This window comes from Lissotriton helveticus, chromosome 5_1 (genome assembly GCF_964261635.1).
Source record: "Lissotriton helveticus chromosome 5_1, aLisHel1.1, whole genome shotgun sequence".
NCBI classification, from domain to species: Eukaryota; Metazoa; Chordata; class Amphibia; order Caudata; family Salamandridae; genus Lissotriton; species Lissotriton helveticus.
In genome coordinates, this window is record NC_136065.1 from 1,740,380,322 (window position 1) to 1,740,407,084 (window position 26,763).

The 26,763-nt window shown below is 44.6% G+C and overlaps 1 protein-coding gene across 1 annotated transcript in view; it reads left to right on the forward strand.

Moving 5' to 3' along the window:
* LOC144755784 (26S proteasome regulatory subunit 8) overlaps positions 1–26,763 on the forward strand; it is a 156,388-nt gene that overhangs the window by 124,709 nt on the left and 4,916 nt on the right. The window contains exon 11 of the mRNA XM_078645025.1: positions 20,637–20,723. Coding sequence (XP_078501151.1) covers positions 20,637–20,723 — 87 coding nt within the window. The remainder of the gene's footprint in view (positions 1–20,636; positions 20,724–26,763) is intronic.

Genomic DNA, 26,763 nt, shown 5'->3' on the forward strand with positions numbered 1-26,763 from the left:
GGTGTGGGGATGGGCTTGCCATTCTATTCACTAGATTAGGACTATACACAGAGATCCCTTACTACAGAAGGAGTAGTTTCTGTCCTGTAACTCCAGTTCTGTAGTAGGGGTATCTCTGTTATAGTCATAAGCGCCCGCCCTCCTCCCCGGTGGAGAGAGATATTCATGTACGGAATGCTACAGGTCTGGCGTGTTACGCCTTCAAAAAGAACTGAAAGTAACTGGGACCTGCAGTGCATTCTGGGATAGTGTGAAGTTCTGGAAAGTTCTCTTAAAGGCACAGTATCCTGTTCTGAGCCACATAATGGCAGCCTATGGGGCTTGTCTGTCCAGGTCCTCCTCTCTATCATTCCAGAGGGTTTTGCTGTTTCAGCAAGGGAAATCTGTACAGGCTGTGCTGTTTTGTGGATTTTTATGGTGGAATTTCTAGTTGAAGTACTGGGCAGTGTAGCCTTTTAGGCTGCATTATCTGTCTTTAAATTCTCTCTTAAGTGTCTGTGCATTTCTGCTTTTTTCGACACTCTAAGAGATTATTTTTGATTGCTCCGGGGTCCTCGCACATGGGCGGGACTATTCACTAGATTATGACTATAACAGAGATACCCCTACTACAGAACTGGAGTTACAGGACAGAAACTACTCCTTACTCGCCATAGCTCTGGAGTAATACTCTGCACCATGTTCCTGCGCTCCGATCACATCACATCCACTGAAGCAAACTCCTGAAACAGAGCGTGTTTCAACAGATCTTGTGCTGACAGCAAGAGGTTGCCGGAGTATAATAGAGAGCAAGTGAGCGAGATAACGAGGCCACCATAGAGTTCTCACAATTGAGCCCAAACAAATCCGAGCACTCATGCATCCGCCTACACCCTGCCGGACAATGGCAGATAGAGAAAGCAGAACGAATAACAAGAAAGTACACCCAGAACCGTCACCTTCAGAATCTCCAATCAAAGCCAGGTCAGACCTGACCAGCACTATGGACATGATCTTAAAAAAGCTAGCAGAAGTCCATGATTTGGCTAAATCGATTAAAAGCAACACATATACTATGCAGCTAGAACTTACGGCGACCTTACAACGCCCAAGCGACGTGGAAGATAGAACCTCCCAATCCTCTAAAATCATAAAGCATCTCCAGAGCACTGCAAACTATCTCAAAAGACAAAACGCCGAATTGGAAGATCGTAACAGAGAGGGAACATGCGTATCTTTGGCGTTCCGGAGAACTCAGAAGGATGCGGGGTCATGTGCAGCCTTCCTTGAAGCCTGGATACCAATGATCACGGGGATTACATTCCAACATGGCCTGGAGCTCGACAGAGCACATAGAATTCCACGTTCAGTGTCCAGGGGAGGAAAAGCCCTCGACCCTTGATCTGCAAGCCACTCTGGTACCAACATGTTGAGGCCATTTTGCAGTTCGCCAGGAAAAACCACCGCGTCACCCGGGAAGAATATTCACCCAAGACTACTGTAAGGAAACCATTGAAACGAGAAAAGGATTCCTTCTTCTGAGGGATAAACTGAAGGCGAAATGTATTACATTTTCCTTTGCAGGTCCATTGAAGTTCAAAATCATCGAAAATGGCAGACCACATCTCTTTTCAAGCCCTCAGGAACGTGCACGCCATCTAGAAGATTCTCCACCACAGAGTATGGACCTGACCAGCAGTTCATCCAACAAGAGGAAAACTGAGATCTAGGACTCTTCTATCCCCTGAACTGCCTGGTCAAGTACTCCACTGGTTTTGTTGACTGTTTTAGCCTATTGGCTTCCTTCTAGCCAGATGGCTTCTATAGTATTTTCTGTTTACAAAATGTTGCCATTGACAAGCCTGCTTCACGGCATTATATGTCCCTGTAGGGGCAGCTTGCTAGAACTCTCTAGGTCTCCCTAGACTCTGTTTTAGAACGCCTCTTTGGGCTCTGTGGTTTGATGGTTATATACTTCCACTACAACTTCACCGTTTGCCAAGTTCGAACCTAGCCAAATCTGTTTTAAAGCGTATGCTAGTTCATGTGCTTGAAATTACCTATGTTCCTTGACAGTACCACACCTAAGCGGTGGGTAGGGAGGGAGGGGAGGTATGAGGGAGCAAGGGAGTGGGAGGGAGGGGTGGGGAGAGTTGGGGGGGTTGAGGATAAATGTATTAATGGTTGTTTCCCTTTTATTTGTTGCTCCTTATTTTTTGCTGACAATACCTCTTCTGTAGCATCACACGAGTCATACACTGCAGGCTCCTATTCAGACATCAAAGTCCACAAATAACTAGTCCCATAATTAGCTGCGGTCACTATGCAGTGGGTGACACTCAAAGGCTTACTTAGTCTTCCCAATTTATAATTACCATTACGACACCCACCCTCCTAGCGATCAAAACCCTCTAGAGGGATCAAACTAAATCCCTATTAGAAAATCTCAACATAGTTTCTCTGAACGTCAAGGGCCTCAACCATCCAGTGAAACGAAGAAAGTTCTTTGACTACTTAGTAAAATCAAAAGGGGACGTCATCCTACTCCCAGAGACTAAGCTATCAGAGGAAGATATGGGTTTTATAAATCTAAACTGGGTTTCACACACTTTATGCTCCTCGACTGTCCACAAGAAAAGAGGGGTGATCACCCTAATCTCAAAGAAATCCAACATCTCCATTACCTCACACACTCATGACGCAGACGGCAGGCAATTAATTACCCACATGTTGAGAGACGAGGACCCCATCCATGTGGTAAATATATATGGTCTTACCTCTGACGACCCAGACTTTGGGGAATCTGTCCTTTAGTGAGAACATACCGCAAGATGAACTCTTGATTGTAGATGGTGACTTCAATCTCCCATTAGACCCCCTTAATAGACCGCCAATCCAAACGCCATCCCGCTCTCATGAGTCGCTCACTCGCATTTGGTCCAAATTTAACCTAAGAGATTCCTGGCGTTTCCAACACCCCGATGGAAGGGACTACACATTTTATTCGGCTCCACATAATTCTTACTCCAGAATTGACTTTATTCTAATCTCTAGCACCTTCACTCATTTTATAGAAGAAACGGACATAGCACCTAAACTAGTTTCTGACCACTCTTGCATTAGTACTAAACTCGTAGACTCTCACTCTATATTACCCCCAAAGCGCTGGTGCTTCAATGAGAAAATACTGACCGATCCTGAGAACAAACGACAAATAGAGAACGCTATCCGGGAGTATATCACAATAAATGCTTCCCCAGATACGAACACCTCCGTCGTTTGGGATGCTCTTAAAGCTACGATTAGGGGCGTCATTATAGGCATTAGAGCGCGGACCAATAACATTTTTTACTCTGAACTTGACACACTTGAAAAAGATATCAAGGCTCCAGAAATCGCCCCTTCAGCTAACCTAGACAGCAAACCCTCTCTGGACCAGCTTATTAAAAAGAAATACGAATATAATACGATTGTGAGTAGACACGCCGGAGTATGGATCAATAAGTTCAAAGCGCTTAAATTGTGTGAGGAGAATATAGCAGGGAAACTGCTTGCGTCCTTCCTCAAACATAGACCGAAACAATTCACCATATCTTCAATTAACGACTCCGCCAATAATATCCACACCAAACAAGACAAAATATTGGTCTCCTTTCAAGCCTTCTATGAGGACCTCTACAAGAACAAGCTGACATACGAGCCGGAAGCATGTACTAAATAATTGGACGCTCTAAACGTCCCTAAGCTCTCAGAAGAGGGCAGTTCTACACTAGGGTCCCCCTTCACAGACAAACCTCTTCCTCTATTAATATCTCTCAAAAGCACAAAGCCCCTGGCCCAGATGGCTTTTCGGCAAGTTTTTACAAGGCGTTTGATAAATCTCTTAGCCCCATACTATTAAAGTTATTCAACTCAATTGCTACCACAGGTAGTGTCTCTGATTCAATGGGTGAAGCCACTATAATCGTTATCCCGAAGGAGGGTAAAGACCCCCTCTTAACAAAAAACTATTGCCCTATCTCACTCATAAAACATGGATTGCAAAATCTATGCAAAAATCTTGGCCAACAGACTCAATACTATTCTCCAGAAACTGATCAGCAACTCTCAAGTCTGCTTTCTTAAATACCGCATGTCCAATGATAACACAAGACTTCTGTGCCGTATCCTAGAGAAAGCTAAAATAACATCCATCCCCTCTGTTGCCATCACCCTAGATGCAGAAAAAGCATTCAACGGGGTGTCTTGGTCCTTCTTAAAACACTGTATGCGAGCTTTCAGCCTGGGGAAGTCCTACACTGACATGGTAATGGCCCTTTACTCTTCTCCATCTGCCCGGATCGCCATAAATGGTACCCTGTCTGACACATTTCGATTAGAGCAGGGCCCAAGGCAGGGCTGCCCCCTCTCGCCAGCATTGTTTCTCCTGGCCCTCGAACCACTCATAACGGATATAAAGCGAAACTAAGACATTGCGGGAGTGAGCTTCGGTGATACACGGGTTAAACTGGCGGCATACATGGATGATATCCTGGTGGTTACAGAGAACCCAGAGACCTCAATTAGGGCTCTCATGTCTACCATAGAGATACTCTACCCACTCTGGGTACAAACTGAACAGGGACAAATCCGAGGTCAAGCCCCTAAACATCCCTGGCACCAGAGACATGCTAGGAAATTCTGGTCTCTCATGGCAGACCGGCTTCATGAAGTACCCAGGTATTGAATTTGGCAGCACCCTTCTCGAGACCCTTCAACACAACGAGCCCATCACGTTAGGAAAAATTAAATTACAACTAGTCGGCTGGTCCCCCGCTTTATAACCTGGTGGGGAAGGGTCGAGACCATTAAAATGATGATCTGCCCCCTAGTGAATTATCTCATTACAATGCTCCCTCTCACCTTGTCCCACGACTTTCACCACAAATTAAACGTGTTACTTTCCAAGTTCCAATGGAAAGGGAAAAAGGCAAGGATTAGTATAAGAAAACCCCGCCTTGATAAATCTTTAGATGGGGTCAATTTAGCGGACTTCAAATTCTACCAGACGGCCTTCCTTGCCAAGCAAGGTTCCTACTGGCTTTCACCCCTGTGTGGCTAGCCGTAGAGAAAGCTCTTTTTAGAAACCTCGCTCCAATGGCTGCCCTAACTGCTAATCCTAGTACGGCCACTTGCTCAAAATCCATCTTCCAGAATACGAAAATCGCCTTGTTGAAAATTGATAAACTCCTACAAAGAAGTAGAAGACATTCTAACTGGGAATCGCAATTGTATAATCGCGTACTACTCTACAAAGGGAAGACGCTACCCAATCAACTATGGATTAAAAAGGGTAACTTCTTCCCGCACCAACTGCTTGGAGACTCTTATCCCCTCTCCTTCAAGGAACTCCCATCCAAATATGACTTAGACTCGATGGAGTTTTACAACTTTTTGAGTATTAAGGCAGCGATCTCTAAAGCAAAATTATCCACAAAACCTCCCTCTCTTCCGAAATATCTAGTTAATCTCAATAAGCTTGGCCACCAGGTCTCCTGGCTTTACAAGCTACTGCGCCCGCAACACTTCAATCTGAATAAACATCTCACACAGTCCTGAGAATCTCACTCCTCTTTACCAATTTCAGATTTGGATCAGTCCAAAACCTGGGAAACGACTACAAGACACAAAATAAGTCCTACACTCTCCCAGACAAAGCTTTGGCTTCTCCATAAAGCCTTCTGGACCCCGGCGCGTCTCTTCTCACACAACATTAGGGAAAATGCAACTTGCTGGAATTGTAACAACAAGGTTGGAGATTTGGAACACCTCTTACTCCAATGTGTATGCATTGTACCCTTTTGGGACCAAATCTTCCCCTTTCTCTCTGTCTTCCCTTTCTCTCCCACCAGGGAGCTATCCACCTTGGTATTTGGGTTTCTAAGAGCCGACTCTCACAAAGATAATGATACTGCCCTACTAGACTTACTCCTCACTGCCGCTGTAAAGACTGTTCTTAATAACTGGAAGGACACTCGCAAAGCCTCTTTTAAATGTTGGTTAAATTGGGTTACTAACCTAAGAGGGGCTGATAACATTTGACTTCAAAACACTCCATGGAGCCCTCCTCACAGACAAATGTGGGACACTCTTGATAACTACTTCAGCGCACACAAACCCCGTGAACTTTCCACCTACTCCTCCGTCTCCAGCTAAACACGACCTTACACGTTCTCTGCCGACCCCAGCTCATCATGCCCCTACACGCTCTCTACGTGCTAAACCAATAAGTCCATCAACTTCAATGAATGTGAACTCCTACAGGTCACTGTACTTGTGTTGATGCTACCTATGCAATGAATACGATTAATGTCATGCAGCTTTTTTCTTTCTGTTTGTTACATGTTTCCATATTGATCTCCTAAGGTCTATTATCGCCCATGCATTTATTTCTACAGTCAGTCGTCGCCATTCTTATTGTACCCATCATTGGTTCCTATGTTTTTCTTATTGTATGTACGTCTTTTGTGTTCTTTTTGGAAACGACCAATAAAAACTTTTTAAATCGAAAACTTAACAAGCATTTGGAATTCGAATTGGTCTCACATTTGCTTGAGTAAGAGGTTTTGGCGTTGTAAATGACGATGTCTTTTTCTCATGTGTTAGGAGTGTATGAATGTGGTGTGCATTGGAATTATGTAGGTTGGAATGGAATTGTTAGTTGTGGAATAGTGTGGCATGCTGTGCAGTGGAATTGTGGCTAGGTATTATGTGGTGTATATAGTGTATTGGGTTTCTGTATGGAGAGAATTGTGTGGAATGGTATTTTGTTTTGTGTCGTGTTATGTAGTGGTGTTTAATTATGTGGAGTGCTGTTAAATTTTGTTGCATGATTTGGTATTGTGTGATGTGGTTTGGATGTATGTGGTAGTTGTGGAATTGTGTTGAGTGGAGTTAAGTAGCATGGTGTGGAATTTTCTAGATTGTAATGATGTGGTATTGAGTGCACTGGGATTATATGGAGTGGGATTGTGTGTTATGGAGTGTCCTTAAATAAATGGTATTGTTTGGAATGGTATGTAGTGGAGTTTAATTGTGTAGTGTGCTGTTGAATTTTGTGGCATGAGGTGGAGTTCTGTGGGTCAGACTGGATTTATGTGGTGTTGTGTAATTTTGTTGAGTTTTATTATGTGGTTTAGTGTGTAATTATGTGGTGTGGAGTTGAATGGTGTGGCATGGAACTGTGTGGATAATTTTGCCTTTTTGGTGATGAAAAAACCCAAACAAATAGGTGGAGCTAAGCTCAAGATTTGTGTCTTAGGGTATTAAAACAAAAAAATCTACTTTCAAACGGTTGAAGACTTTAGACAATCATACAGGGAGAAATGTATCTGTCTGTAATATCCATTACAAAAACTCACTGACTATCATGTCAAATCACAACCGGGTATTCTGTCTGCTTTTTAGGGCTCGGCTGAACGCGCAGAAGCGCGTCTCCGCCGAGAACCCTATTGTGGCCGTGTCTGCTTCCCAGGAGACAATCCTGGCCACGCGCATGGCGATTTGAAACTGGCACGCGCGCTGTGGCCGAGCGCTGTCTCCTGTGAAGCTCGAATCACCACACACGCATGCGCATACACACAGACACAAGCGCCCACGCACGCACGCACATACATACTGACACCCCCCACACATACACACATACACATACACACACATACACATACACAAGTGCACCAAGACTCCCCCCTCCCCTCCCCGCCGCCGTCACCGTCGCACACATACATACACACACGAGCATACACACACGAGTGCACCAAGCCCCCCCAGCCCTTTTGAACTTACCTGGCCAATCTCGGGGGACTCTGCTCTCCGCACGCGGCGCACAACCTCCTGCTGGCGCGGACCCGGGGCGCTCTACCGCTCACAGGAGCCCCGGGCGCGAGACGCATGGACTCTGCCTGCCTCCTTTTCCGGTCCGGACGCGGCCCCGCCTCCGTCACAGGCGACCTTGCCTGACTTCCGTTTTTCCGCTTCTTGTTTTTCACTGCCGTTCATGCCCAGAGCACTAGATAAAGGTAAAAACTTTAAATAGCTAATGTGGCCAGTCAAGGCAAGTGAGCTGCAGCAGTCCATGGCTTGGCTTTTCAGTCAGTAGATCCTCGAGCCACGCTGATCAAGCCACTTCACATCAGGGATGAAGTTAATGTGTTAAACTTGTTTCGAATTTTGGGAAAATATATTTTTTTAAAAATACAGAAAATATCTAACTACATAGGCTCGTTAGGAGCCGTGTTATTATGCCGCAATGAAAGGTTGGTGTAACAAAGACTGTGGGTCTGTATATTCACTGAGCACGATTCTGTCACCTTCATTGGACCCCCGATCACTTACCCAGACTTGGCTGAGTTTACAAATGTCCTATCAAAACATTCTGAACACCTATCTGTACATAAAGGGACACCTGAACTCACTCCGAGCACCTGTACATTCTCTGGTAAGTTAACCATTATCTCGCGGTGACCTCATTGTTCAGGGGAAAGTCTTTTTTGTTGTTGTTGTAACTGTAGACTTGCATAACTTCATTTTTTTTAAATTGCGCAGTAAATCTTGGCGAGTATTTATTTTTCCATGCCTCTGTGACTTTCTGAGAACACAGTAGCTGACCTGCCCTGTTTTCTGGTCTTTACTTGCGGATTTTTCCTGGAATGAAATCTTGTGTTTGGCATGCAGGGCACACGCGGTTCTGACCCGGGAAGAGATTGCGGGCTCATATGCCGAGTTCAGTGCGGTCTTGGAGTGTGTGTGCTAAGTCTCTGCTCGGCTCTCACAGCTGGAGCTTCGGGACTGGCATCCAGTTCATTCTGTTCTAGACTTGCCTTTAATAACATCGAGTTAATCCAAGAAAAACCAATTCTCCGTATTTTACCATCGCTGCCATAGCGACATTGGTTCTGAGGTTGTTTTTTTGCTGCCGCCATGGTTCAGACGGTCGAGCGACTTACCTAGACTAAATCACCTATTTCGTCTCCCTATTCAATTGCCTTGTAAACTTGCAAGTTGCGTTGTCTGATGGACCTCTCTGAGAAAATCAGAAATTAATTTCAGATGGTTTACTATTCTAGTAGATGTATGTGGGAGAGAAACTCTTGAGCAGACCAATAGCCATAGGTATAGAGTGTTCAAATGGTTCATATTTTCTCTCCACGTTTTAGGAAACACATTTGGCCTTGGTGTGGAGGAGTGTGGCTCATTGGTTAGAGCGGCAGACCCTGATGCAGAGTTCTGGCCAGTAACAATGCTAATAGCTCTAACTTTTGCAATGCCGAGACCGTTGCATTGTAAATGCTTGTTCTTCATGTAAATATGCCTATTGCTCTGCATAAATGCAATACGCTTACAAATGCTATAGGTCTTGCATTTTTTTTAGTTTGAGCTATTGGCTTTGTAAATGTTAATGTCTTTTACCCTTATATTATGGAGTGGATGCATGTATTTTGAGTAGAATTGTGTGTGGGACTGGAATTATTAGTTGTGGAATTGTGGCATGTAAATGTAAATGTAGTTGAGCTTATATAGCGCACAGCTACCCGCAGTGGGTGTCCCGGCGCTTGCTTAGGGAACCCTTCCTGGTATTCCCCTGTGAGATAGCAGGGTATCCACAAGGTGAAAGTCAGGCATCCCGCCACGAGGGGCCGTTGTGGAGATTAAGCAAGCTATTGCCCAGAGTCGCAGAGTGTGAACCCGTGAGTCGAGGAGGCACCTGTGTAATGTGGAATGAATTTGTGTAGTGTACATATGTGGCATAAAAGGCACCATAGACTGTGACCCTTTGATCTTATTTTCATGGATCTTGCACCCTTTATATCACCAATTTCCAGAGAACAAAAAAACAGATGAATGTTAGTAGCAGTGACTGTTGCATTACATTTAAGTTGTACACTTTTTTCCTCCCTTAGAAAACAGTTTGCGGGACTCATTTGTTTTTTGTGAACGGAGGAGACTGCTAATAAACCTAATGTGATGTAATAAAAAGCCCTACACCACAAATGATACTGCTTAATAATATATTTCCGGCGAGCTCCTGTGCACACACACGCACTCTGTGAAGGGATGCGTCTGATGTTCTGAACCGGTTCCATGCTGATGATGGAACCGCTCCGTCATCAGCCGCGGTGGCGCTGTGCTGATGACTGAGCGGTTCCGTCATGGCCCGCCCGACGCTCCTGCGCGGCGTTGATTTCGCGCCTGCGTGGCGAGTTCTATTAAGCAGGCGGGGCCATGACGGAACCGCTCCGTCATGAGCACAGCTCAACCGCGGCTGGTGACAGAGCGGTTCCGTCACCAGCATGCGCCCGCCACGCGGCCCTCCCCGCCCCCTTAGCGCTGCGGCGGAATAGCTGCCACAGCGATGTGGTTAACAACTGCTGTCTGCAGAAGGCAACTGCGCCATTTACTACCATGCAAGAGGCAATTACTGAAAGTGAACAAAATGATTTTGGTATGCAGGACAAAATACCTTTTGACAAAAACCTGTATCTGTCCAAGTGCTTAATTAGTATAAATAAATACATACATGAATAAATAAAATGCCGTTTGCCCAAATAGTGCATAGTAAGGCCGTATCACTCTCAGTACTGGTGCCATCCTCCCTTTTGAGGCTATAAATCAAACATCTGGATATGTATACTACTTCTCATTTAGATGACACTTCAAGTAGGGATAGTCAATATTTTCACTTTCTATCTCCATCTAAGGGTGCAAGATGTAACAGAATCCCTAAAAGCTGTTGCATCGGGTATGTCTCAAAGAGCAATACATCAGCTGTGCCAATGCATAAAAAAATATACTGCAGGAGATTTCCTTTATTTATTTGTTGCACTCTATACTATTTCTATATACCATTTTAAGATAAGAGACCGAAGCCAGATCAGGCAGGCAGTTGCCTGAATCAGAGAGTGGAAGTCTCACCACTAACGTGCTGCCGCCATGAGCGAAGTGCCCCAGACAGGCACCACTGCTACTGGGAATGGGGCAGGCATGCACTACTCCTGTGGTACAGGATGCAATTGTACGTAAGGAATGGCTGCCAAATGAAGGGTTCCCAGCTTGTTTAATCCTCCTTTTGGTAGGTCTCGCCTGAGCCAGTGCATTTGTTGCTCTGCGAGACATTTAGTATGTGGGCTTTTTAAAGTCCTACCAAAAGCTGGCTGGCCTAGAGCGTGTGATTACGCACACAATGACGAGCAGAGGTGCTATCTGGCTTTCCTCTCTCGTCATGATGCGTGCACATTGCACACCACTCGCCAGCCTGCTTTCACTTTTGCCTCTCAGTCTTGCCTGCTCGAGCTTTAATGCTCCTCCCCCTGCCCCACCACATAGCACGTCTCGCGGCCGCGCATCTTTTTGTTGCTTGTTATTTAACCGATGGTCATGTCCTGTTGGAGCAACACTTGAGGCATTCATCACTTACACATGAGGCGCCCATGTTATTATCGCCTACTTAACAGCTATTGTTTCTGCTCAATAATAAACAGTATCCACTTTTCACCCTATTAACGAGGAACAAAGGCTGTGCACGAAATGGAAAACATTGGTATCAGACAAAAGGAAACATTGCGCAGTCTCCGTACCCGGGTCATTTCGCTCCGTAACGGAGACAATTTGAACTCTGGAGAGCTACTCCGGTCTGAAATTCAAACCGCGGGGCCAGTGACAGGGCATGGCATCACTCACTGTCAGCCCCTGGGCCGCGAATAGTTGCCTACGCGCCAGTGTGCGAGTGCACATGTCTGGACCCCTCCTGCAGTCAGGCATGGCTAAAGGCTGCTTGGGAAATCCTGAGCAGACCTGTACTCCTCGCGCCCTCGAGGTCACCGCTGGGCCTATCTTAACATGCTGGCGAACGCAAGCAAGTTCGCATAACAAGATGTAAACTTGCTGTGGGGATGTAACCTCTTGAGCTCAGGTCAAAGTTCTGTATAAATTACACAATGAAGGTAAATGTGTGGTTTTTTTCCCATTGCAGTGGGCAATGTTATTGGCGTGTTAGCGGTCTGCAGAGGGTGACATTTAATAAAACATGAGCACACTGTAAAACTTCGGGCACAGAATATTTATACTAGGAAACAGCGCTCAGCCTAAAGTCATACACGTTAAACGCTTCTCTCCATTTCATAGGCTTCATAAGAGGCGCGTGTTTCAGTAATGACACCTCCAGAGAATGAGTGTGACTCTGAAGTCACAAAAGACTTCTTACACCTCTGCCATTCGGAACAACCCCGCTCGCCGCTGCAGCTAGTACTGAGGAGCCAAGCTGCAAAAGTGCGCGCGACGCCATCTCACTTTCACCCAAGCTTCCTGGTGATCGGATGTTCCCTCAGAGGCTGGCTCCAGCGTCTTATCCCCTTTCAATGTTACACCGAGACACATAGTCCAGCCGCAGGTCTCGCCTTTCCCCTGAAGCTTGATGACTCCGGGCCTTGGTTCCGAGAGGTCAGCTACACATGCCCGCCAGGCTGTTATCGTTTCATGCCCTGATTTCTCACCAACGAAAGCATTTTACTCCACTAGGTCCGGTTTATAGGGGAGACTACAGTTTTTTTTAAGCCGAAAACTACACTATTTTAGCTGTCTCCCGCCTGAAATTACATCTGTTTCAATAGTTCATGGGGGAAATACATTCTCCCGATGTTTGTTTCACAATCTTCCACTTCTCCGTTCTAAATTGTTGGCGTGTATGCTTTGAGCAGGGTCAGAAAGGCTCAAGCCAGGCTACATTAGTTCATTGCTGATGAGTTAAATACATCACTTTCAATCTCTGTGCTGGTGTTCACAGGTTTCCGTAAGGTCGAATCCAATATTTTCTCGTTAGTTCTGATTTGGCAAGTAGGGGGAAGCCTGCACCAAGGTGTGCTCCTCTGAAACAGGCATTTGACATCTATGCCCTGTTTAGGGAAGCGTTGGAGCCTCCTTTGAAGTGACCAGAGTTCAGGGAATGTTAAAGCTGGAAGACTGCAGACAAAACATATTATCATGTTTATTTATTGCGTATAAAATTATTCGACGTTTCTAAGGACCATGCTACGTCACCGCCCTATTGCCTAGGTTACATGAATTACAAACCGAAGTACAACCGGGATCTGACAGAATAAACTGCTTTTATGCAGGGCATTTACATTTCAAATGCCACATGTTCTCAACAAATCTACAAATCAATAAAAATTAGTGCCTGGCACGTCATGAAGTAGTACAACTTCAAAGAAAGCAAACCATGACCGCGGATTATGTTTTGCAAAGCAGAGTAAAAAAGAAAGTTGAACAATTCCCTCAGATAACACTTGTTTGCATATAAAGGGATTATCTCCGGCCTCATTGCCCAACAAAGCCTTGGCTGCTTCACTGAGCTGCGAAGAGATGCCCTCGAAGTCGGAGGAATGTGGCAGTGAAATGCTGATGCGAGGTGACCATTGACTGAGGTCAGCTTTGTCCCATGCCGAGATCACTCACTTTTAAATTATTAGCCGCCTAGCCCTGGGTTTCTGGTAAGAAATGATAACGGTCGCCTACAAGTGAGTCTCACATTTCGCCGTCTATAAAAATGCAAATACCAAGTAATTCTGTAACCTTTATTTATTAACACAAGTACACTCAAACTCCAATTGCAGAATCTATCAGCGTTCTTTTATAAGTGCACAATACCCTTAGCTCTGAATGCAAGTCACCACAGTAGTTTTTTAATTGCTCTCTGTAGAACTGGGATTTCTGGTTAGCTAAGGCGTACGCCAAAGCCAGGTAGAAACCACCATTCTAGTCAGGGCAAGGGAGTCGCACGCCAAGATAACCTCTGCTCACCCCCTTGGTAGCTTGGCACGAGCAGACAGGCTTATCCTGGAGGCAATGTGTAAAGCATTTGCGCACGCACACAACAGCAACAACATCTTAGGCACATCACAAAAGGAACTCCACACAAGGTTATATAAGAATAACTTCTGTATTGTCAAAACACATCAGATAGAAATCACACATGTATATTGTGCCAACTGGCACGGGCAATATTCACAAGGGATTATGTACAAGACAGGGCCACCTGGACCACTGTCCGGAATCAGCACTTTTAGAACTAGAGATACTGTTAGAAATAGCACTTTGTAGAACTTAGAATAAGTGTAGCACAAAAGAACAATTATAGGTCACAACCAGTAACTACTGGTAAAGGTAGGTACACACTACGCAATACTAATAACCATAGGCCTAGATCACGCATGGACACATAACCTCTCTAGTATAAACTCTACTAGGCAAAACACAACCACCTAAGAATAAAATACACTTAGGGGCATAAGCAAGAACACATTACACATGATACATCACAACATTCAGAGGTGTAGGGAAGGAAAACACATGATGCATAAACATACATTCAACGGTGTAAGAACAAGGAAAAACACATGATGCATAAAACATTGAGGTGTAAGAACAAGGAAAAACACATGATGCATAAAAACATTCAGGGGTGCCAGAACACAACTCAATAGTGCAAAAACAAATGATGCCTAAAAACATTCAGAGGTGCAGGAAAAACAACACAATTGCACAAAAATTACATAAGCCACCACCTGTGGCAGTCCCTAGGCCAACTGGCCTTGTTCGGGCTAGGACGCCCTGTGTCCCAATGTCAGGGGCCTAAATGTGGCAGCTGCCCACTAAGTGCTGGGCAGCTGTAGCAATAATGAGGGGGCCAACGTGGGAGCCTCACAGGCTCTGAACAAAGGACGGGGCCCCAGGGGCCTCTCGTGGCTCAAACACAATGTGGGCTGCCCAGGCGTTGGAGTCCCCCCTCTGGGGACTCGGGAGGAATGTGCCCGGGATGTTTTGAGGAGCCTCAAGGGCTCTGAAACTGCTAAATGCCCCCTAGAGCCCTCGTGGCTCTAAACAACTGTGGGGCCATGGAGCCGCTCATGGCTCTAACTACAAATGCCCCTTGAGCCTCGAAAGCTCTGAAGAAAAATGCGGCGTCGTTGGAGCCCCCCTCTCTGCGGGCTCAAGATCACGGAAATGGCCCCGGAGCCTCTCTGGGCTCTTAAAACAAATGGGCCGGGCTGAGCCTCTCTGGCTCGAGAATGCCCACTGCCCCCAAGAGCCTCTGAGGCTCGTAAATCAATATCGGCCGGATGGAGCCTCTCCGGGCTCCAGTAACGCAGTGCCCCCGGAGGTCGCTTTGCTGGGAGGGGAAGGGCGGACACCGGCAATGAGTCCCGACGCCCCCTTCTCCTCTAAACCACCCGCACTCACTGGCTCACTGCTCTGGTCGCGCTGGGCTGTGGAGGCGGGGTAGGCTTCCGGCTTTGCTTTTTGAGCCTCTCTGGCTCCCACTCACGTCGGACTCCTCTGCAAGCGGGCCGTGGCTCTGCCTGTACACAGGGCTCTTCACTCGCGCCCGACCACGCTGGTCTCTCGGCTCCGCTTCTTCCTGCTTCCACCGGAGCACTTCCAGGTTGCCCCTACACCCCGCCCACGTCGGCCACCGGCTGCCTGACTTCCTAGATGGCTGCACAGGCCGCGGCGGTTTCTCCTCAGGGCAAAACGAGGGCGTAAAACATATGTTACGGCCTTGATGAATCCAGTGCTCTCAAGCGCTAGGGGCCCAGGAACAGCGCTCCCAAGCGCTACAGCAATAATACGCTCCCTAGCGCTAGAACCATAAAATAAAACGCTCATAGCGCTATATGTGAAAATAAAGCGCTTCTAAGCGCTATGAACAAAATAAGGCGCGCTAGGGGTGAAAGAAAAGCGCTCTCAGCGCTAGTGCAAAGAACAAGCACTCCCAGGCGCTTAGAGAAGGAATCCAGGGCCCCCAGGCGCTAGAGGAGCCAACAATCCAGCAAAGTGCTTCAGGGGTCATGGGGCTGCAGTAATCCAGGGGCTGGGCAGGGCCCAGGGACGCAAGCCTTCCCCTGGGCCCCAGCAGCAACATGCCCCTGGTAGGATTGAAGTTGGGAACAAGAACATTTTGTAAGGGGACACAGTCCCTTTTTATACAGCAAAAACCTTTGTCTAAAGGTGCAAGGTGGGGGGAAAACCAGGCGCAGCTGGTTTGGGAGCACCCTGGATGTGCTCAGCCCTTCATTATATTCACTGGCAGGACAGGGTCATCAGTCGCACCACAGGGGGCGGAGCCAGCATTGTGGCAGGCAGGCACAGCCCTATTCACTCCCAGGTGCTATCACCTCCCACCACTCTAGTTGCAGATGCAGTCATTCAACCAAGGGCTGACTGACAACCTCCTGGGGGCTCCCCAGCCCCTGTCACCCTCAAACCAGACAGTCAATCCACAAGCAGGCCCAGGCACCCTCCTGGAGCCAGGCTCCAGCCAATCACGTGCCAGCAGACTCACTACACACGCACACCCATGTCTAGAAGTGGCACTTCCACACTAGACTCATTCATGCCACATACATCATTACGCAGCATTCAATCTCACAAGTTCGCACATACCAAACTCGACCCTGCACTCCCCACACATCAGGAACTACCTGGTTCACACATATTCCCCATGCATTCCTATGGGAGGGCAGGTCGCTCACCACACATACACAGAGAGCTCACGCACTTTACACTGTACCACAGTGAAAGTGTGCAAAGGCCTAAAATCACCAACACCAGGTTCCAGAAACAGGCTAGGAAAAAGCTAAAAGTTTCGGGGTGAACCTGCCAAAAAGGGCCAGGTCCAACACTCTCTCAATACCACGAATTTTACAATATTTAGAATCAAAAGATTTAAATTCTGTGTTTGAAGATAAATATATAATGTACTCTAGATGGAAGTCAATGTCAGTTATTTTTAAATAAATGAGCACTGCATTCTAAATACAAGTACAAGTACAGTGGCACCGCTTTTTAAATGAACTTGGAAATGAGTAAATTCAAGTCACTTTGCAGTTTCTTAAAAGTCAACACAGTGCAGTAAATGTATCTTGTTTCCTAATTAACCAAAGTGGATGCAGTTCCAACTCAACTATGCGGACCATTTTACCGTTACACTTGTTTCTGTTCTGGAAGTTAAAAAAAAAAAGTAAACCTGGGCTCTGCTCTTACTTACCTCTGTGGATGTCTTTTCATCTCTTCCCTCCCTGCCTCGAGGAGGTCACGTCACGTGCAGTGCCCATTCTGAACAGCACCCCGAGCGCTCGAGGCCACAGCTCTTGTACAAGCATTTGCAATGCAATAGGTCTCGCATTTACGCGAGTTTGAGCTATTGACATTGCAAATAACAGTGCCTTTTTATTTGGGTGTACCAATAGCTTAAACAAAGAATACCTGGTTCATGTATTTCGCCGCTATTTATTTTGTGCGGGAAAAGAAACAACGACCATAAGGTTCATATGTTTAGTGTATACAATTTACATTTTTTTGACGCATATAGAAAGTACACGTTCATTTCTTGTCTGAGAATCAATACACCTAACATCCACCCAGAGCATATTTTGATCAAGTGAAAAATAAATTAATAATGCAATGTGACAATTTTATGCAGTGTGACAATTTTACACAAACAATATACAAAATTCAACCAATTATTCCAAAAAATTACACCAGCAGGACATTTCCATAAACCAAAGAACTCCATTAACCTGACACTAGGTAATTATCACGGAGCTACTTTAGGCTACATGGACAATTCTTCTTAGCCCCTACCGGGTGCATAAACCATTGTACACCCTAATTCTGAATGCCCTATGTGGCAGATATATTGAAAGGGCCAACGCGTTTCTAATCCCTGCGTTGACTCGCGGGATTATCATCAGGGCACTGGGGCACGGTGTAACCTAGAAAGTGAAATTAAATGAACTAATTAAAATCTAGACCCAACTCCTCTTCCCCATCTTTTTTGTTTTATTCTGAAGTGAGAAAGTTATGTACCTGAGGTTCTCTAAATCGCTTCACGGAGATGAAAATGGCTTTTACCTCTTCCAGGCAGGATCTAAAACTGTCCAGGACATGCCTGTTAAGTTACAGGACACTGTATATTGTGTAATTTTAAGTAACTGTTTTAAATGTTAGCATAAAACACTTACGTTTTAGATAAACAGATAGGAGGACGCCAAAGGCACTCTGTTACTTATGTAGCTAATGTGGCTTCCAGCTACTTAGTTCGTACTTCACCAATTAGTTTTTTTTCGATCTGCCATAAACAAACAATGCACCCCCAGTTACACAACTCTCTAATGCTGTATGGTTAAAGTAATCCGAACGCATTAGACCAAAGAATACACTTACTGTTAGGTTTTCACAAGCGTGTTCAGGCGTATTTAGAAGACTTGCAATCACCGCCGTTGATCTGTGCGCAATGGATAACCCCAGACAAGAAAAGAAAAGAAACGGAACAGAGAGAAGCAATCGTTATTTCTCTCTGCCGCGTGCAATGTTAAAACATCCTCGCAATGATTACTGAAAGCCAGGATTGTTCTAAGATCCACTTAATTCTTTTCCGAAGCGGTATTCAATTCCAATAGAGCTCCATCGTGACGATTTAGGAGTCTGCCACCACACTAAACGTTGCTAATATGAGGCCACAGGCCGGAAGTTGGCATGTTTTCTTTGGTGATGTATTGTGGGGCATATGGTTTTACAAAACACGATGCTTGACGCTCAAATTGCTACGTACAGTGAGTTTCTTTCCTTATCACATCAGTGTAACATTTAACATTTTACACAAGTCTTAAAGATTGCACTACACGCTGCAAATATCATTTAATAAATGTATTTAATTGCATGGCCTCCCTTTAAATCATTCCCAGAAAAGCAACGTTTTTTAAAGGACACTGACAAAAGGTAATCAGAAGCTGAAAGTGGGCTGTAAGCCCCCTGACTGAGACTAGCATGTCGAGAGCTGGTGTTTGCGCTGCCTAGACTCGACATAAAAAGCGTTGACATGGCCAGTTTTTAAATTTTTTATTTTCTACCAAACATGCTGCACAGCAGCTTGCCTGCTGTACAACATAGTTACAAAACCATTGTCGTAGCCAAATAGCTCTGTTATTTGGCTTTGTCTATTTTCCTTTTTTTTAAGCTATACTGTGCAACTGTCGGTTAGTATGGATGAAAGTAAAAATGGGGGGGAAAGCACTATGCTTACTGCTATACTAATAACAAAAACACTGACCAAGACAATAGATCTCGCAGAGGCAAGACTTATTACACTGATTCCTTTGTATTGGTGTTACATTGGTCTTGGACTCTCTTTGGGCATTCTAAAACAGAAAGTACCTGCTTAGAGTTGGTTGACTTTTCTGCCTATTCAAGGGCGGTTTACTCATTCCGAATTAAAATTGGGCAGGCCTTCAATCTTAAAACAGGTTTATATGAATAATATTGCATCTGCTCTTCGTAGTCTGTTATATTTTTTAATTCAGGCACACTTTTCAATAAGCTAGTATTCAGTATTGCTATAACACCTTGACACAAACGAAACCTTTTCAATAAAGTTGGTGAGAAGCATCACTAGTTAAGAATAGCTGAACAACAAGAGAAATGCGTATCTGACATTTTTAACAGGAAAGAGACAACTTATTAAGAAACCCTTTTATGTAATGTGAATGTTTAGTAATGTGCTCTGCATTGTATTGCTGCTCATAACTATTGAATTACAATTCAGCCCTCACATCTGTTTCGGTGAAAACGTACACACTGTTCCAGGTCCTGAAAGTTGAAGGCTCTCATGAGAAATTACAGTACTTCACACTTAGCTTAGGCAGACTATTTCTTGGCAGTGTGCTCTTTCGAGGTCCTTTAAGGACACAGTAGTTTAAGAACCATACAGAAGTTGGAATTTTGCCTTCTGAATAACATTCAACACTTGATAAATTCACTACGATGATAATTCTGTTGTTTACCTCAGATCATTCTATTTAATAGCAACGTTGTCAGCTTGGTTTTACCAACTATGCTACGATTACCTACTTTTATAGTGAAAAGTGAAACAAAATCATTCATCCTCCTGAAGTGATGTTTGCGTTCAATGCAGAGGTTTACCTTTCAAGGACCTGGTAATTGTATGGCTGATTGGTTCATTTTATCCTGAACTACGATGTGTTTCTTTTGGGTTTGTACACAGTGAGGAACACTTTACACTTAGCAAGTATGTACATTTGGAGCCTAACAGATTTATGGACTCTACAGACTTTATTTTCTAACTTTGGCATCAAGAGATTCTGAGATGGAAATGATCTTGATGCATTTGTTAATTTCGTATCAATTCCTCTGCAATCAGTGCCTGTCCGAAGGCACCAGTACAAATAGGTCCCTTCATCTCTTATCAAATCAATTGTGATGCATTTTAGTTTGACTTTCATAAATCATTTTCCATACGGAAGGTCACAAATTGACTGGATATGTTTTTATTATTGATTGCCTAAAAAGTGCAATATACTCTAACACACTTGTTTTACTAATTGATTTATTTGAGGTTAAGCTGGTATTTTGTCCGCACACATTTGCCCCTCGCCTTCCACCTCCCCCAGCAGTAAGACAAACCAGCCCTGCCATAATAGCTTTCACTTGTGGTCTTTCAGTGATTGCGCAAAATGTTTTTTGTATTTAAAAAAAAAATGAACCGCATTCTGTCTTGAACTGATACCATATGCAATTCCGTTTTTAAAACATTTATTTATTTTCAGGGTGTCTGCACTGAAGCTGGTATGTATGCATTGAGAGAGAGGAGAGTGCACGTGACGCAAGAAGATTTCGAGATGGCTGTAGCCAAGGTAATTCACATCATAATGCTCCGTGTGGGATTTGAAATGTTAATCTAGATTCTACATTGACCCTTTGTTAATGTATGGATGGAGATAGTTTTGTCTGGCCTCTAGACGATCTGCAGAGAGAATAGCAAAAGCTTATTCTTCCTCAGCCATTGGTTGTAACTCCATATAGTGTATAGAGTCTTATGATCTTTACCAGTATACATTCCGGTCAAAAGCAACAGTTCTACAAGTTCACTAAAGGAGGGGCGCAATGGCATATTAACCTACATTATGCACGTTTAGCTAGATGGAACTTGCTGCTCATCAATTGATTTTTGTACCTCCTCCACCTTGTTACATGCATCTATATCTGCCCCGGTCCATTCTGCTCTTCTTTGCACCGTCTCCATCTCACCTACCCCATGTTCAGGATGAATGACTGTCTAATCCTCTATTTTAGAGGCCATCAGACGTGAGCAGGAATCATGCTAATTAACTAGTTACCTTGTTTAATGCTCTTTCTGGTAGATACTCCTATCTAACTTCAGATGCGTCACCTTTTTTGAATATTCCCTTGCATCAAACTGAATTGGTAAATCTTTAGTAGTATCCCTGGGCACATGTAGGCAGCGTCATGTGACCTAGCCCTGACGTTGGTCTGCTCTGTGTCACCCATGCATACTGAAGTCAGTTGCTTTCTAAACCATCTGCATCCCCAGATGCAAAGCCCACCAGCAAATTGACTGTGACCATTGTGCAGATCTCTAGACTTTGGAACCTTTTAGATGTAAAAATAATCTAGTTCACAGAACGTGGAGACAGGGGGGTTGAAGCATAATCTGCAGTTAGATATATCTACCAAAAAGAGCATTACAGAAGGTAAGTAATTTGACTTATAACTGCAGATACCTCCCCTTTTAAATAAATACCAAAGCAGTATGTCCAGGTAGTGGGTATGTGAACTGATTCAAACCAAAAAGTCCTGCAGGACAGAGAGGACAACTGCCCAAATGTACCCGGCTATCTAGACAGTAGTGCATTCCGAACGCGTAGAGTGATGCCCATGCAGTAGCCTGGCAAATATCCATAACAGGCACTATGTATGCCAACGCTATTGAAAGCTTCTACCATAGCCACTGAGAGGCGAAACTGCTGGCATAGCCGACAGGCCCACAGGGTGCACTGTGGTCTGACTGTCCTTGAAGAGCTCCAGGACTGAGCCTGCCTTCTCGCCAAAAGGGCAAGAGCCATCAAAGGCATGTCCTTCAAAGTGGACTGGGCATCCCCATAGCAGCCGAATGGTGTCATCCAGGTGTGTTGCTTGAGGGCCAAACAGGTGTTTATTACCCAACCACTGGAATCTGTAGTGTCCTACCAACAGCGAATCATAAACTTAGCTGCATTGCAACCATCTTGAATGGCTTGCGCAAGGTTGGAGGACCAGAGCCACAAAGGTTGCGGTGTAGTTACCCAACAGGCATTAACTGATCGAAATGCTCAACTGGTGGATGCGATCATGCACTTTTCAAACGATTCAATACACTTATATTCTCTACACAGTGGTGTGGTAGGAAAGGCATTGGGATTTATTCGACATGTAGATGCCTGTACGACCAAACTTTCCGGTGCCTAGCGCTGCGTCAGGAAGGCTTGGTCGCCGCAAACTGGACAATGATGTTTTCCTATCTGCCTATTGACAGGAAGGCCGAACAAAGCTTTGCACAAAACCCAAGAAGAGGGTCTGCGAGGGTTTCATTAAATGGCAGAAGAGGTTCTGCTGCAGTTTGCCCTGGCTGAAGCACCTCAGTGAGGAAATTTGTTTTCACGTCCATAGTGGGCAACTGAAGGTCACGAGGATCAGCTTCCCTTTGCAACTCCATTGCAAAAAATGCAATGTCCTCTTTGGTTGGCTCTGATCGAGAAACAAGCCCAGTGTCCGGCAAAGTATCCACTCCGCTGGCATCTTCAAGATCCTGATACCAGTTGTCACTGGGATAGTGGTGTGATAATTCACCCCCTGCATAATAAAAATCAGTCCGTTCCAAACAAATTTGACTTGATCCCTTCCATGAGGTAGGAGCAGTGTATCGGCGTTAGAAGGATTGCCCAAGGGCTGTGGCCCAGTTGGTCAGGGTTGAGGGCGAAACACGCCTACTTTGAGTTCAAAAGCACTAAAGGAAGCACTTCATCTGGCATTGATGCACCACAGTGTGGCATGGATTGGTGTGCCAAAGTCTGATTCAGCACCAAACTATGGTGCAGCACACACAGCTGGTCTAGAGGATCCAGCTTCCACCGCAGGCGATGCGCCAGCAGGATTCCAGGTGGATGTCCTCACAGTTCCTTGGGGCCCAAAGGCACGGTAGTGGGAGCCTCTGGCAAGCCAGTGAGCCACAGCATGGCATCACAGATTTCTTTGATTATCTGCAGCATTGTAACCCGCTCTGGAAATTCAGAGTGCCTCTGGAGAAGGGTAGGAATCGAATCCAAAGAGTAATGACTTCGGGAGAAAGTCCAGGAAACACTTTGACACCCTTGTGCTTGAGTACAAGAGTGGTAGGAAGAAGCAGAGATTTTAAATGTGTGTTCTTGGGCTGATCCAAAGACTTTGAAAGTGATCATCTGTTGAGGGAACGACTTCGAGGATGGGACCTTCCCTTCACCTAGTCACAGTGTGGAGGTTGTTTTTGAGGCGGTGATTTTTCACTTTTACACTAGTATTGAAGAAGAAATTGAGAAAATAGCCTGGTCAAGGGATAGCTCCGGATCGGTGTCTGATGCCACAGAAAGAAACGTACTGATGTCATCACACATGGGTGGTACTACTATGCTGCTCTGCTTGTCACTTCTGGAGCGGGATGACATCAGCACAGAGAAGCACGATGCCACCAACTGACTCGCAGGGAGACTGCTAAAGTTTTTCCGGATCTCGTCTGACACCAACCGAAATATTAAGTAGGTGATCGAAGGGGGATCGGGGGGGGGGGGGGGTTGATTATTAATTAGGTGAGGTATCAGCGGCTAGAGGTGTCTATCAGAAATATGGCTCTAACACACACAATCACAAATACACTTAGTGTATCCAAAGGGATCAATGTATTCTCCTAGTTGCACTACAGGTTACAGTTAAATTAAGATTTAGCAGTATTTTAAAAAAAAAATGAGTTGTGTAGAGATTTGCATATTGTACAATGCACCCACAAATGTACCATTTTCAGAAATGTTAAAAATAAATTCCATACACAGCAGTCTTTACATTGGAGTTTTTGAAACCAGTCTGTTTCACTGTAGTTTTAAGGTAAAATAATTATTGGTTTGTGTTATGGATACAGAACAATATTTGGCCTGTCAGGGCAAATAATCCCCACTTTTGTAATCGTCATCGCGTTTATGGAACTTTATCCTGTAAAAGCATGGACAGAACTAGATTAAGATTTATTTTCAATTTAAAAAAAAAAAAATCGTATCATTCTTTTTATTAACATTTCAAAATATAAAACATTGTAGGTCACAGTATTGTAGCATATGCGATTTAGAAACCAGGACGCATTCTTTATATAGGCATTTTCATCAAGGGTATTAATGCGGTGCATCTTGTTGCCTCGGTCTGTACATTTCTCTGTTGTCCCCTTCCAGTTCGGTTCATTTATGTTCACATTTGAGCAAGCACATACTTTGGAGGCAGGGAGTGCATAAATAATATGGCTACAAGAGATACTTTCTTAACATCTTTGGTTAAACCGTTACAAGTAGGCCACATAAAAAGGTTTCTTATTCAGCACATAACTTATTCTCAAGTTGAAGAGATTCTATTTCTCTACCAAGCTTATTTTCTTGGACTTGTCTTAGTCTTATTTTTTGGAGATATCTTCTTGCATTGCCAATTTGTCTTGTACTTCAGTTAATCACTTGTTTGATGAAAGTTCAGTTAAATGTCTAGAAACTACCCACAGGGCATGTTCTCATAAACAGTGCGTTTGATTAATAGTATTCTTTCCAGAGTATATATACCTATATTTATGCTCAAAACCAAAGTTTATTAAATATATTCACTGCATGCTAGAATTCATTGAAAGGTTTCTGTAATGGCTCATCACCATCCAAGAAAACTAAATTGATACTTTTTCTCAATGAACTTCTATAAAGTGTTCAAAACATGCACCCTTGATTTCTGATTGAAAGCATCTTTGTATTTAAAGACCTTTTCCTAGGCTAGACTTTCACAGGTCAGAGTAAATTTGGAGGTTCTCATACTCCTTTTCTTGAACTGCTTCCCATTGTTGGCATAGAGCCCTCAAATCCATTTTTTTAAACAGTAATGTTAATACAAACTCATTTAACGTTGCCTCAGCTTAAGTGTTAGTTTTCAAATGCAATTCTTCTGTAAAGACGGTGTCACCTGAGCTGTGCTCTTCAGCTTAATTTTTTTTATTACAACTGATGTCCTTTGGTGTTACTGCAGAATTAAGTCCACGCACACCTAGCTCCAGGATGTACAAATGTTTCTTTCTTTCCATTTTTTTGTGGGTAGGCAGATGAGGGTCTAAGTTCTAGGCCTCTGACACTGCTGTCGTTCAAACCACTTTCTGGTGTAAGGTCATGAAAACATTGTGGCCCAACCCCACACAGTGTAATTTTCTGCCTCTGCATCACTCTACAAGGGCGCCCAAACAATGGCTGAGGACCATGGGGAAGTATACTCTGAAAAAACAAGGGTCCTTAGCTTATCAAAATCAGTAAGAACTCAATAATATAGGCCATAATAGGAGACTATATTTGCCTCTGCCCAGCCGGGCAGGGTATTTATTTCAAAAGATAGGAACGTGGTATCTGGTTTAGAAGGCACAATCCTGTACCAAACTTTGAGACAAACAAACATATAAGAGAGAAGGTTACACAGGCAAATTTGAGCACATTCACTGTCCTCACAAGCAGCAGACGGATTGGACATTGTATCCAAGTCTACAGACTCCCAATCTAACGGAGCCTCCGGCTTCTCGAGATAAATATCCGAAGAACCGGTTTGAACCTTGGCTATCCCCACTATTTTGATGCAAAGGAATCCCCGAGAAGTAATCCGGCCCTCAGAGCAGATTCATTCCGCCTGAACACCGACTACTTGCAAATAGCTTAAAGGTCTCTTAAAAACAACCACCCCGCCTCTACCATCAGTGCAGATGGCAAGACGTGTCCCTCGGTCTCAATTGAATTAATCCAAATCGGGGTGGATTCAAAAACAATCCAGGCAGGCAAATGCTGTCATAATCTTAGTCCTGAGGATGAACCCAACCTATTAGAGCAAAAGGGATCGAAACGTCGACTGTTGCAAACACTTTCACAGCTTAGCTATTATGTTTTAACTTGCTGCGTTTAGTGTTTTTTTTTCTTCTTTTTTTTTCAAAAACCTTTATTGTACCTTTCAAGTTACACCTCTATAGGCTAGAAACCCATCCGGGCTGACCGCCAGCACAGTACAGTAGCATTGTCAGCATGCAGTAATAACCAATGCGAATCTTATTGTCTTTTTTCCACAGTACATTATCACCGCCTCAGAGAAAGGTACAGCTATTCCATTATTCAGTCACAGTGTGGTTTTTGGTTTTTCCTTTTTTGCAAAAACAAGAACATAACAAGAAAACCATAAAGAAGCACATTATATTCGTACAATATTGGTACTTGGGTTCCACGACCACTTAGGGACGATCCCCCCTTGTACTTATTCCCTGTCTTGAACCTCCACCCATCCCCTAGACCTAATATCAGGTGTGTGCTGGACCTCCCAGGTATCTTCCCCATGGTGACGCCACCACTCTGACGCCCAGGACAAGTCCGGTGTGTGTCCATGCAATCTAAGTTCCGTGGACCCTCTCCCTCGTGTGTTCCAAGTGGCCCCCTTATCCCGCATCCTCATCATCTTTAGACTTGTCCTGCTCCTCCTCTGCTAAGGGATCACAAATCTCCCCTCTGTATATGTTCCACTTGGAGCAAATTTTGTTCCATTTCCCCGGGCACGCCCTATTGGAGAATACTGCTCGCTCCGTCACCATGACCCTATCCATGT